This window comes from Carlito syrichta, unplaced genomic scaffold (assembly GCF_000164805.1).
Source record: "Carlito syrichta isolate Samal-C Ts95f unplaced genomic scaffold, Tarsius_syrichta-2.0.1 Scaffold308101, whole genome shotgun sequence".
Lineage (NCBI taxonomy): Eukaryota > Metazoa > Chordata > Mammalia > Primates > Tarsiidae > Carlito > Carlito syrichta.
In genome coordinates this window covers 364,801-378,095 of record NW_007252197.1, presented here as the reverse complement: position 1 = coordinate 378,095, position 13,295 = coordinate 364,801, and the positions used below count along the sequence as shown (strand labels likewise).

The 13,295-nt window shown below is 57.9% G+C and overlaps 1 protein-coding gene across 1 annotated transcript in view; it reads right to left on the bottom strand.

Annotated features, from left to right (window-relative positions):
* Positions 1 to 13,295, bottom strand: part of CACNA1I (calcium voltage-gated channel subunit alpha1 I) — a 104,983-nt gene that overhangs the window by 9,321 nt on the left and 82,367 nt on the right. The window contains exons 16-28 of the mRNA XM_021715980.1: positions 13,003 to 13,103; positions 12,193 to 12,316; positions 11,877 to 11,945; positions 11,192 to 11,376; positions 10,531 to 10,657; positions 10,127 to 10,252; positions 9,156 to 9,245; positions 7,344 to 7,536; positions 6,689 to 6,840; positions 5,451 to 5,560; positions 4,677 to 4,810; positions 3,773 to 3,843; positions 3,459 to 3,586 (exon numbers count right to left, since the gene is read on the bottom strand). Coding sequence (XP_021571655.1) covers positions 3,459 to 3,586; positions 3,773 to 3,843; positions 4,677 to 4,810; positions 5,451 to 5,560; positions 6,689 to 6,840; positions 7,344 to 7,536; positions 9,156 to 9,245; positions 10,127 to 10,252; positions 10,531 to 10,657; positions 11,192 to 11,376; positions 11,877 to 11,945; positions 12,193 to 12,316; positions 13,003 to 13,103 — 1,610 coding nt within the window. The remainder of the gene's footprint in view (positions 1 to 3,458; positions 3,587 to 3,772; positions 3,844 to 4,676; positions 4,811 to 5,450; positions 5,561 to 6,688; positions 6,841 to 7,343; positions 7,537 to 9,155; positions 9,246 to 10,126; positions 10,253 to 10,530; positions 10,658 to 11,191; positions 11,377 to 11,876; positions 11,946 to 12,192; positions 12,317 to 13,002; positions 13,104 to 13,295) is intronic.

The following is a 13,295-nucleotide window of genomic DNA, read 5'->3' as shown; positions in this document are numbered from 1 at the left end:
AGGCCTGGGGAGGGCGGGACGGGGGGCGCCGGGCCTGGGGAGGGTGGGCAAGGAACACCCAGCGCGGGGAGGGCGGAGGTGGCCTAGGGCCCGGGCAAAGGGCAGCCCAAGGGCTGGGGCTGCTGTGACATTTCCCCAGGCTGGGTGTCCGTGCCTGCTACCCTCCAGGACCGTGAGCGCAGGCTGGGTCAGGCACAGGGCTCGGAATAACAGTAACACAGTGGTGAAGCCTTTACCCTGAGCTGTCCTGTTTCAAGAGCTTCACATTCACAAGCTCCCTTACTTCTCACAGGAATCCATGAACTATCTCTTTTTTTTTTGAAGAGAGAGGATCTCACTCTGTTGTTCAGGTTGGAGTGCATAGGTGTGATCATGGTTTGCTACAGCCTTGAACTCCAGAACTCAAGTGATCCTCTCGCCTCAGCCTCCCCAGTAGCTGGGACTACAGACACAGGCCACCATGCCTGGTCTCAAACTTCTGACCTCAAGCAATCCTCCTGCCTCGTACTCCCAAAGTGCTGGAATTGCAGGTGGGATCCACCGAGCCCAGCCTATGAACTATCTTTTATTCCCATTCCTCAGACGAAGAAAGAAAAACTGAGAGGCGAAGCCCCTTGCCCAGAGTCACACAGCTAGTAACCAGTGGGACAGCAGTTCACATCCAGCAGGTTGGCCCCAGGGCCCATGCACACCATCTACGCTATACACCTCATGTGGTTAGTACGTTTCCACAGAGGAACAGATAGAAGAGGGAAGAGGGAGTCTCAGCACTCATGCCACCTCCTCCACGAAGCCCCCACGAAGCCTATCTGGACTCCTCCAGGCAGACCAGACTGCAATCTGACAGTACAAGTGTCATAGATGTGTCCCTGTCACTGTCCTGTGCCGGTCTGGGAAGTCCCCAAGAGCAGGAACACAGCTGGATGGAGTCAGATCTGCCTTCTCAGGTCAGCATGGGGTCTGGCCATAGGCAGCGTGAAGACAGGACTCATGCAGGCCTGTGGGCCCCAGAAGTCTCCTGCAAACCCAGCCACCTCTGTCTCCCAGCTCCTGCCGGAGAAAACATCCCAGATTCCAAACCTAGCTCAAATCTCTCCATCCACTGGAACTCGCCTTGAACTTGCGCTTTGGATAAGATGAGGCTCAGACACACTCTTGCCTCAGAAATGAAATATGTTTCAGAAGCCTCAGAAGGCCTGCATGAGTAGGACAGAGATGCTCTCATTAATTGCTGAAAAGCAAACCCCGTTAATCACAGACTCCTCGAGTTTTTTGCACCAGGGAGGGTTTCCTTGCCAGCCGTTCTGCACTGATGGTGTCTGACTAATTAAATGATGTTCTGTTCATTAATAAAACAAGCATTTATTGGGCACATACGAGGCAAGCTCTCAGGCCCTGACCACTGAGAAAGACCCGGCATGGTCGAGGCCCTCAAAGCTCCTCTTTCAGCCCTGCACAGCCCGGGTCTGGCAGTATTTCTGGTTTTTTCTTTATTTTTGGTTTTTTTATTTCCCCAACGGGGCTGCACTGTTCCTGGAGGTACCACAAGAGCCGGTCGCCGCGGGAGAGGACAGAGCAAGCTCCTACTCCATCTCCCTGCTCTAGAAATCCACTTGATACGTTGTCCTTGGATGGTAAAAGCATCAGACACAAAACTGGTAAGAACGATCCGACACTTGCTCTCAGCCAAAGGCCCAGAACTGTTGGCAGCATCTCAGCCAGGGCAGCCCTTCCTGTCCCGCCTGCCTCTCCCTCCAACCCATTCTCCTTTCAGCTTCTAAAAGGCAGCTCTGGTTGAGGCCATCCTTGGCCAGAACCTTCCTGGGACGTCCACTGCCTGCAGGATAAAGCCTGAGTTCACTGCCCTGGCGCGGAAGACCTGCCGTGACCTGGCCCCCAGACCCTCCTCCTGGACTGATCTTCCAACCCCAGACTCCAGCCCCACAAGAACGGACCCGTGAGTTGCCTTTGCTTATTCTGTTCCCTCTGTAGAGAAGACTCTCTGTCTTTGCCTGGTAGATGCCTCCTCCCCACCCCTCAAAGCCCAGTTCATGGGTCACCTCTCCTGAGAAGCCTTCCCTGATGCCTCCTCACTCGGCGTGGGGCAGAGCCTGATGGGAAGAGGCTGAAGTTTCATTTTCACAGCACTTTACATGGATCCGAGGAAATGGCAAGTGTCCGTGTGACAACATGGGCATCAGCTAATAGATTTAGAGGGGTAAGCACCACCTCACGGAAGAGACTTCACTGAAGAGACCATGCCACTTTCTCTTTGCAACTAGGCTGCTGGGAAGCTCATACCAAATGCAACATGGAACTTGACACGTGCTTGTCCTTTAAAAGTGCTGATGTAGTCTAACTACCATCACGTGTCCTCCACTGGAGGCTGGGAGGTCTTGAGCGTCTCCTGTGCCCTGTGCCAGCTCGTGTTGGTTTCTGGAGTCATGACAGGACACTCAGGGGCCAGAGCATGGGGGAGGGGTCAGGAGGCCAGGGGGGTGGGGCACACATTGCCAGCCCCATCCTTAGCCAACTCTCATATGGCACATCCTATGAGCCAGGCCCTCTCAGTGCTTGATAAGTTCTAACTAAGCCTCACCACAGCCCTCTGAAATAAGCACTTACGGCAGTGACGTTTCATCATCATCCTCATCTCACAGGTGAGGAAGCTGAGGCAGAAGTTAGATCACATGCCCAGGGTCCAGGTTTGACCCCAAGCAGGATGGCCCGAGTCTGGGCTCCAATCCCCTTCCTGTCTGCACAGCTTCCAGCCCAGCATTACCCCGTCTCCCACGTGACCAGTCCTCTGAAGGGATTTAACGTTAGGAAAAACCACCATCTCTTTGAATGAACGCCCTTCCTTTCTCCGAAATCCAGACCTGAAGAGACCACATCACTTTCTCTTTGCAACTAGGCTGCTGGGAAGCTCATACCAAACGCAGGAACAGAACTCACTGGCATCCTTAGCCCAGGTCCCTGAGAGAATTAGCTTTGCTTCTGCCTTCCCCGGGCGGTTACTCTTGTATCCTCATGTCTAGTGTGTTGTCTCTGTGCCTTGTATTCTAAGATGCCTAAAAGTCCTTAAGAGTCGATGAGTCACAATGAGTAAATGAATGCGCACGAGGCTCCGCACAGGTAGAGGCCGCCCTGAGTGGAGGCACAAGGAGAGCCTCCAGCGTCAGGACGGCGGGGAAGGGAGCGACTGGGACTGCAGAACTTCCAGGAAGTCGAAAAATGTACCCTCTCTGGCCCTGCCTCACCTCCCCTTCCACTGACCAGGAGGCATGGGGAGACTCCTCTCACATCTTGGGGGGCCCCCACCTCCGTCAGGTCTCAGGTTGCCCCTCCTGGAACACCATATCCGAACCCCTCCACCCACACTGCCCCTTCCTTCTGCCAAGCCGCCCTTGGAGGCCAGGCTCAAAGGTCCCCTTCCCTGGGCACCTTCCCTGACTTACCCAAGCACTGTCCAGAGCCCTCCTCTCTCTCTCTGCTGGAGGCCCCACATTGCCCTGAGGTATTGCTCTCCCCCCACATTCCTGGAGGCTCCCAAGGCCATCATGTGGGTCCTCAGTGCCCGCCAGGGCTAGAGACACAACAGGTGTTGGCGACCCCTTGGTGAAGCCAGAAGGACTCAAACTGCTTCCCCGGGAACGGCATTCTGCCCTGGCTTGGGGCAGGTCTGAGAAGGGAAAGCAGGGCCTGCACCCCCTAGGGCCCTGCCTGACACCAATGACACCCAGGAGGGGCTACCGGAAAGAGAGGCTCTTACCTGGGGCAAAGCTTGCACCACCGTGTCCAGCAGGGCCCTCATGCCCGTGGCCATTTTCAACAGCTTCAGCACTGCGGGGAGACCCAGGCCCAGCCCGTTCAGCCCCGGTTCGTGGGGAGGTCAGTGGGGACGTGCATGTGAATGTGTGTAAATTTGAAAGAGGAGAATAAGCAGAGACCACTCTCAGATGCCACTCAACAAGAACATGGATGTAGCTACAGGGTGGGGGGGGCTGTGTGCACAGAAGCACATAGACACAAGGTGTGGACGTCAGTGCAAAAAAGCGCACGAGAACAAACACACTCCCAAAGCGCATGCATGAGTGCACCATGAACCGTGGCAGGCACAGGCGACCAACGTGAGTGGCCATAGCTCTCCCGTCCCTGCTCGCTGAAGAGGACTCTGGTGCTCCTGCTGGGTTTCTGCAACCCCCTTCCCACCTGGAACCTGGGAGCACCCAGCAGGAAGTGTTTGACATGAGTGTAGGAACAATCCTGGGGGAGAGGGAGGTCTGGGAGAAGAACTGGCATTTTAAGAAGGGCCGAGGTTGGCACATCCCACTTTAGGGTTTGAGGGGAGCCAGCTGGGAACTGGAGGTGTATCACAGCATCCTTGCAGGGGATGGGGTTCCCTTAGCACGCTCTGAGACTGGACCCCACGGGTCCAGTGCTCCAAGCTAGCAGGCAGGTGCCCGTGTGGTGTGCAGCTGTCTGTGAGTGAGGCGGTGGGTATGATTGTGATGGGGAGGCCGTGTACACAGTGTGTACGTGTGTCAGCTGTGTGCTCCTCCCGACTCCTACTCACCCTGCTCAGATCGGAGCCTGCCGTGCCCACGCACCCCTGCCCTCTCTCCCCACCCCACCCCCTGCCTGTCCCTGCTCCCTGTCCCACTCATGCCCCTCACCCCGGGCGATGCGCAGAACCCGCATGATGCGGATGATGGTAGGGTTGATGGGCAGGGCCGCGTTGATCTCGATCTCCTCCAGCGTGATGCCCATGACCGACAGCAGCACGATGGCCAGGTCCAGCTGGTTCCACCTGCTCAGCAGGCATAGGGGCAGGAGTGGGAACCGAGAGGAGGAGCCCTCCGTTCAGACACACCTTAGCTGGGGGAGCCTCCCAGGTGCTCATCCTACTATCGTGGCCCACTGGGCTATGTGGCCACCCTCCCCAACAACCCCTCCAAATGCCACGGGGTCTAGCCCCCTCTCTGGCCCCCACAGTCATTGCTCCCTCAAGCAAGGGGCTAATGAGGCTAAGTAAATCTCTCCGGTCTCCTGCTGGGGAGGAAGAATGGGCTCTGACTTCTAGGTCTAAACCCTGAGCTAGCTGCTACCTCTGCATGGTTTAAGGTTAGTCCATCAACCTCTCTGAGCCCCACTTGTTCCCTCTAAAAAGGAAAATTAGCATGAGGCAGACCCTGTTCTGCCTGAGGGGTAGGGAGGACCCATCACAGATGAGCCAAGAAGAGCCTGGTAGAATGTCCTGCACCCACCAGATGAAACCATAATCACTTCCTGTTCAGGACTATAAGAAATACCTGGGGGCTACTGGCCAGTGATGCCCATATGCTCACTGGTTTCCCTCCTAAGACTGCTCCAGGCTTTCCCAGGGGTCAGGACTGCTACCCCATCCTGCAGTCCACACTATGCTGCCCTAGCCCAACCCAGCCACTCACCGGTCCTTGAAGAAGCGCCTCAGACCAAACGCCACCAGCTTCAGCACGGCCTCCAGCACAAAGACAGTGGTGAACATATAGTTGCAGTACTTGAGGGCTGTCTCCAGGGACTATAGGGGACAAGGAGAAGCATGATCCAGGCTCCATGACCTGGCCCCCAACCTTCTTCCAGTCAGAAAGTCTCCGCCTTTTAAGGAGAGAATTTAGTCCATTCATATTTACTGCAATGATTTATGCTGCTTTTATTCCTTCCATCTTACTTCATGTGTATTATTTATTGCACACTGTTGTTCCCCATTTCCTTTTTCTTATTTCTGCTGGTCTGGTCCAGTTGCTCCTCTTTGGAAGCAGTATGGGCTAGTGATGAAGAGTTCCTGAGCCAACTTGCCTAGATCTGAATCCTGACTTAGTATTTACTCCTTATTTACTTTGTGACTTTGGGTAAATCTTGATCTCAATAAGTTGTTGAGAAAATTAAATGATAAACAAAATGTGAGTTATTATTATTCTATTTTTTCCTGCTAATTGGGAAGCTCTAGAATTACTGTTCTATTCTGCCAGTGGCTGCCTTACCCTTCCCTGTATTCATAACATTCCTATCATTTGAAATAAACTAATTCCACATCTGGAGGCTCTGCTTCTCTCTTCTTCCCCTCCAACTCCATTGAGGGTGTTGGAATGTACTTGCCCCTCACACGCCCTGCCTGCAACTAGCTGGGAACCGGTTATCCTTTCATGCCCGGTGTGTGCCTGAAATAGCCCTGTCACCCGGAATGTCCTTCCCCCAGTTTCCATATGCCCAAGTATTAATGGTGCCTACGTGGCAGGCTTTGAATGCAAATCTAAGTTCCAGTTCTGCTCCACTACCTATGACTGAGTAACTTGGGCAGCATATGCAACCTCTCTGAGCCTCAATTTTCTCACTTGTAAAATCTAGACAAATGTCCACGCCTACCTTAGGGTTTCTGTGAGAATTAAAGAGTTCGCATGTGGAGTGGGCCTTGCAAAGTGGGCTCAAATGTTGCTTCCCTCATCCACCAGGCACAAGTGACCCTCCCCTCTGACCTTCCCCTTCCCAGCATCTATCCTATCAGGTCTTGAGCTTCCTGAGGGCAGGGCTGCCCTGCACCTCCTCCCCTGAAGTACCCAGCATAGGGCCCAGTGCAGAGGGGCTACTCAGGCCCTGCTGTCAGCTAACTCCTGCCCCACCCTTGCTCATGACCTCGGGCGGGGCTCACCGTGGGCTGATTGTAGTGCTCCAGGGACATGGTGACCACGTTGAGGCAGATGATGAAGGTGATAAAGATGTCCAGGTAGTGGCTGGTGCACATGGAGTGGATGAGCAGCCGGGTGGGACAATAGGTGGCATAGTAGGGCAGCCTCTGGGCCTCTGCAGGGGGCATGGGGGAGGGCGCAGACCGCAGGGGGTTGGAGCCATGGGGAGGAGGGACACAAAGGAAGCAGAGGTGGAGGGGAGGGAGGAAGCAAGGGGGAAGATGTCGGTGCACCCCAGGCCCTAGAATCCGCGTCGGGTCTCCTCCACCCAGCCAGGGCACCATGAGCGAAATGAGCGAGGCATGGGGGTGGGTGGCAAAGCGGGCGGGACACTGATTCTCCTTTGCCCTCCGCCTGGACTGAACCCCCTGGGCCCCACTCAAGTTGGCAGTGGCATCGCCCACTGGACTCTGGTGGACACTGATGGGCTCAGGTCACCTGGACAGGCAGACACGGGAGAAAAAGCTGGACCATGGGTACAGGAGTTGCATCCTTTGCTTCCTTCCAGCTCCAAAGGCCCAGGAGGCTGGGGCAGACCCAGGCCTCGGGCCAGCAGCAGCAGACAGAGGGCCTAGAGCCGGGTGGCCCCACGCCCCCGCAGGTGCCCAGTCCACTCACTCCGGCGCTTCTTCTCCAGGCGCCGCAGCCGCTTCTCCTCGCGCCGCCGGGCCTCCTCGGCCTCCTGGTGCTGCCGGCACTTGTGGAAGTTCTCCACGACGACGCCCACAAACATGTTGAGCACGAAAAAGCTGACGATGAGCAGGAAGGAGATGAAGTACAGCAGCATCCAGGGGTTGTGGTTGGTCACGGGCTGCAGGGGAGCCAGAGGGGGCTGAGGAGGCCGATCAGGCCCTGCAGGGCCACGGGCAGGCGCCCAACCTGGCTGAGCCTCCATAGAGTGGACAGAGTATGACAGAGCCTGCCTCCGAGGCGGCTGTGAAGTCTGAACGAGGCAGCAGGTAGGAAGTGCCCACCCAGAGCCTGGCACAGTGAGGTGCTAAGCACAGAGAACCCCTTTCCTTCCCTGCTCGGCTGCTGCTCCTGGACACACATCCGTCTTCTTCCTCTAATTCACCTTATCCATTCACTCACCTACACATGCATCCACGCATCCACCTATCCATTCACCCATCCACCGATCTCTTCCACCCATTCACTTATTCATCTACCCAAGTATCATCCATCCTTTCCCCCATCTACGTACTCATCCATGTGATTCATCCACTTGTTTATTCATTCATGCACCATCCTTCTATCTATCCTTCCCTCCCTCCTCGCCTGCCTTCCTCCCATCCACGTATTCATCCATCTGTTTATTCATCTGTTCATCCAGCCACTTGTCCATCCACCATTCATCCATCCATGCACCCACCCACTCACCCATCCACCCATCCATTCATTCATTCACCCAGAAACAAGAAAGCCAGCAGAGGGTAAAGCACAGCCCTGGAGAAGTCCAAATACACATGTACGCATGGAAGGGCAGGGGTGGGGGAACAGAACAGGCAAGGAAGTAGAGGAAGATGCCTCCAAGTGTTCTCATTCCCCTTGCACCGCACCCCCACCTCCCGCTCCAGAATCTTACCATAAGGCCAAGAGCCAGAGGCCCAGTACCCACAGCCCCGCCTCTTCCACTGAGTGGACCCTGCCCTGACCCAGAGAATCTCCTTGCTCTTCTTCCAGCGACGACCTCAGTCTGCACACAGCCAACTCTGGTTGGTGAGTGTCTTGTCTAAAGTCGCTGCCCAGCCCCAGAGGGAGCCCCTGCTCCCAGAGGGGTCTTGGGAGCCAAGGCTCAGCTTCCTCCCTGACCCCCTAGCCTGATCCACCTCCTTAAATCTCTCCCCACCCAGCAGCCTGCAGGAAGCTGCACTGACAAGCAGACCAGACAAGCAGGCGTGCCAATCTTGCTCTAAGCCCTTCACTGGCTCCCTGTGCCCTCAGAATAAACTCCTGCCCCTTACCACGGCACACACGGGGCCTTGCAGGCCATCCAGGCCCAGTGGCCTCCTCCCCACTCTTCCAGCCGCTCTCACTTTCCACTTCTGGTCCCCGACTCACAACGCCCTGACATGCCATTCTCTTGCCTCAGGTCTGTGTCTGCTGTCCCTCTGCCCGCTGGTTCAGCCCCTCTCCTCCTCCTGCACTCGTTCTCCAACCCCCAGTCTCTGCACTGCCCCCCTCACCAGGAGCAGCTCAGACATCTCTTTCGCAGAGCAGATTTGCAGAAGCAAATGGAATGATGCTTTATTCTGCCCAAGGAGTGCTCTGATGGTGAGGATCCAAGCCAGGACTTAAGGGTGGGCTCTGCTGACAGTGGGGAGACACTGGGGCTTTGGGTCTCACTGGTGCCCGTTTCAGACCACGGGGGCCCCAAGGACACTGTGTCCCTCCTCCCATCTGGGCCTGGCTTGGCCCAGCCACGCCCACCTGCTGGTCCACAGCAACAGCATCCAGTCCGTTGTACATGATGTTCACCCAGCCATCCTTGGATGCCAGGACAAAGAGGGACATCAGAGCCTGGGAGACATGGGGCGGGGAGAGAGCAGGGATGAGGTGGGTGGGTAGCTCAGGCCTCACCACCCCTCCTCAGCTTTCTACTTTTCTGCAGAGACGGGAGGGGGACACAGGCCTGGATGTTGCTCCCTGCCATGTGGCCTGAGGCAAGACATGCCTGTATCTGGACATACCCAACTGCCTGAGTGGGCCCTCAAGAAATGAGAGCAGTACTGAAGGGCGTAAGGAGTGGCGGGGAATGTAGAGAAGGTGGCCAAGGAACTTAGATTTCAGCAGAGCTACAACCCAGGTCCCACCTCTCAGCTCTCACCTGCCACACACCCAGTTGGGGCAAGCCTGGCAGGCCCCCAGGAGAGGAGACCAAGGGCAAGGTGGAAACTGGGCAGGGCTGTGAGTGATGGGAGAGGGAGTCCATCCTGGGCCAGGGGCTTGATATACTTTCATCTCTACCACAGCCTGCCTGGTGGGCTGTAACATTCCCATTTCACAGATGAAATGGAAAGCTGAGAAATGGGACACTTGAGCCTCAGAGAGGTCATACTCACAGTAGACAGCAGAACTGGGATTCACACCCAGGTCTGGTGGACTCTAAAATTCCAGTCAGGGTCCCCTAGGTGGGGGCCGGGGGCCCGGAACCAATGTTCACTGAAGCACCTACTGTGTGCCAGGCATTTTCTGGGCCCTCTGCACACAGGATCTGTAAGCCTCAGGCCCCCTGTGAGGTGGGTGCTGACCCTACCCATTTTGCAGAAGAGGAAACTGATGCTTGAAGAAGTCACAGCATCAGTCCTGGCAGTGTAGGACGGGAGTCAGATCTGTGATCCCAGGGCCATCCTGTCACCCTACCCTGCAGGGGAAGGGTGGGGGGTGGTGACAGCACTCACCTGGCCCAGGTTGTCAAAGTTGTATTTGTGATGGACCCAGCGGTAGTTGGCAGCCATGCAGTCGGAGCGATTGGTGATGTTGCGGGTGTCCATGCCCAGACAATGGTAGAACTTGCCCTTGAAGAGCTAGAGAAAGCAAGGCAAGGTTGGTGTTCCCAAGAGTGGAGGCACAAGTCAGAGAGGAATCCGCCTCTCAGTTGCAATTACCCAGCCTGCCTTGTGCTCAGTCAGTTGGGCCCCCATCTGTCTCTCTTCCTGAACAGGGAACTTGCCGTTAGCAAGGCCCACGGCTGCTCCAACAGGGCCACCTGAGTCCCCACATCAGCCAGCATGGGGTAGGGGGCGGGCTGGGATGTGGAGTGTCTCTGGCCCACCCCAGTCCCTGCCAGCCTGGGTGCCCTCACCTGCACTCCCAGAATGCCAAAGATGATGAAGAACGCACAGCAGATGAGGACGATGTTACCGATGGGCTTGAGGGAGGAGATGAGGGTCTCCACCACCAGCTTCAGGCCAGGTGCCCGGCTTATGACACTGCGGGCAGGGAGAGGCCAGGCACACTATGAGCCCGTGACCAGGCAGGGCGGCAGCTCCCACTCAGCCCAGAGCCACCAGGGCTGAGCCCTCAAGGGCACGAGTGCCTAGAGTCACCAGGGCTGGGCCCCAAGGGCATGACTCATGCCCTGAAGGGCGTAAGGAGTGGCGGGGAATGTAGAGAAGGTGGCCGGGGAACCTAGATTTCAGCAGAGCTGCAACCCAGGTCCCAGATCTAGAAATACAGCAAGGCACTCTGCCTCATCCTTCACAATACCTAGTCCCCTCGGGGCGCACACCACATCCTGGTCTAGGGACTGACTCCCAGAGATGCCAGGGCGCCACCCAAGGACAGAAAGTGGGTAGCAGTACTGGGGCCACCTTAGGCTCTGCCCTTCTAGAATGCCCCAGCCCCAGGGTCTGCAAGCTCCTCCCCTAGGACCAAAGCTGCCGTGTTTGGCTATTGAAGGACTGAGTGGGTCCCAGTGGCTTCCAAGCGAGATCCTCCAATTCGATGGGGAGGAGTCCGCTCACCGCAAGGGGCGCAGCGTTCGCAGGAGCCGCAAGACTCGGAGGACCCCCAGGATCTTGGCTCCCCCGGCCGAGGCCACGGACACCACGATGTCGATGATCGACACGAAGACCAGGAAGCCGTCCAGCACATTCCAGCTGCTGCGCAGGTACGCCTGCTCGCCGAAGTACAGGCCCAGCGAGACCACCTGGGGGTGGGGCCGAGGTCAGGCCAGCCGCGGGAGGAGGCCGGGGAAGGTGGGCGGGGCCAGCCAGAATCCGCGACACGGGGCGGGACGGGTGAGGTGGGGCTGGCCACAGCGAGGGGGCGGGGCGCGGTCAGCGCCCAAAGGGCCGCCCCTTAGGTTCTCCCAGCACACCTGCCAAACCCAATTCAAAGCTACCCGCTATGGGCAGCACCCCAGGCGGAATCTTTCCCCTGCGCCCCGCGCCTCCAGCAGGGACCTCCATGACACGGTCAGTTTGTCCTGCACTCGCCTTTCTGGCGGGGCTGTAACTCCTGGGAGCGGGGATGCGGCCCACCCCCTCTAGGTCCCTGGGCCGGCACCCCCTCTGGGTCCCGGGGTGGGCCTCGGGGCCATGTGTGCAATATCGCTGATTGGCAGGCAAGTGACAAGCTAAGGGAGGGGCTGGGCCAGGGCCAGGGTTCCCAGGGGAGGCGACGGTTCCAGGTGAAGCCGGGCGCTACCTTCAGTGTCATCTCGCCCACGAAGATGGCTGTGAAGATGTAGTTGGACACGGTGAGAAAGATGCGTTCCTGAAAGAGCCGGGCGAGGCTGTGGGCCCAAGGGCTCCCGACACTGCCCAGACCCTGGTCAGCCTCTGCTCGGCCAAGGGACATCCAGGAAGGGCTGCCAGCTCTCCCTACACACCCCCTCGGTGCTCGGGGTCTGGTCTCGCTGGGCCCTCCCTCCTCCCCGGGCCCCGTGTGCCGGCCATGGCAGGCCCAGGTGTCCTGTCCCTCTGCCTGGCCCCAGTCCTGCCCAAGGGCTGTAGCCACTCACGGTGCTGCCGGCCTCGATCTGTGGCCGCTCCAGGGCAATGGTGATGCAGCTGAGGAAGATGAAGGCCAGGACGACATAGTCGAAGAGCTTGTGGGCAATGACGGACTGACACAGGACCCGGAACCTGGGCAGGGGTGGGCGGGGGCCGCGGGAGTGTCAGTTTGCCTCCCACCCTGGCCAGGAGGAAGGCAGAGGGCCCGGCCAAGAGTGCAGACCAGGTCAGCTTAGAGGAAGTGACCACTCTCTTCTCCTCTGGCCACACAACAGACGCCCACTCTACATCTGCTCTGGGTGCCCACCTGGCATGGCCTTCTCTGACCTCACACCCATGAGATGAGGGGCGCCCAGCTTGCCCTGGCACTCAATACTTTTCAAACACTGGCCCAAATCCCCCACCCCTGTCAAGAGAACCGCATCGCCTGGTGCCCTCTGCTTCTGCCCTCAGGCTACTCCCTCCATTGGACCAGCCTCCTCCTCTTCACAGCCCCTGTTGCCCCTGCTAGAATGCTCTCTTCCTCCACAGCCTAGCCCACGGGCCTCCTCCCCCAGGAAGCCTTCTGTTGCCCTGCTCCAGATGTAAACCCTGCAGACCACCTGATCCAGTACAGGGATGGTCTAGACCAGAGATGCCCACAAACATCTGGACCCTTCCCCTCCCTCACCTGCAGACGTCTCTACCTGTAGGCCGGGGGAGGGTCTTCTGTGGTGTGGCAGAGCACTGCCAATGGCCCTGCCTGGCTTGGCAGAGATCTGTCCCTCCCAGACATGCCACCCCTACTCCAGCCCTCCCCCAAGCCTGGCCCCGCCCACCTGTTCTCGGGAGAGAAGAGGTAGACAGACCAGTCCTCGCGGACCTCGCACCAGTCAGGCTTGTAGACGTCCATCATCTTGCGGACGCGGAAGCACAGTGTCTGCAAGAGGGCGACGGAGCGGGCGAGGGTCAGCACTGCGCCGAGCTGCCCATCTCCGCCCACGCCGCCATGCAGCAAACTGGGGGCGCCGGTGACCTCTGAACCCTCGCCCCGCCCGGGGCAGGCAGAGGGCTCCTCTCCCAGGGGCGGGCCCGGCTTAGCTCCGGCCCCGCCCCGCCGCCTCCTGGCCCC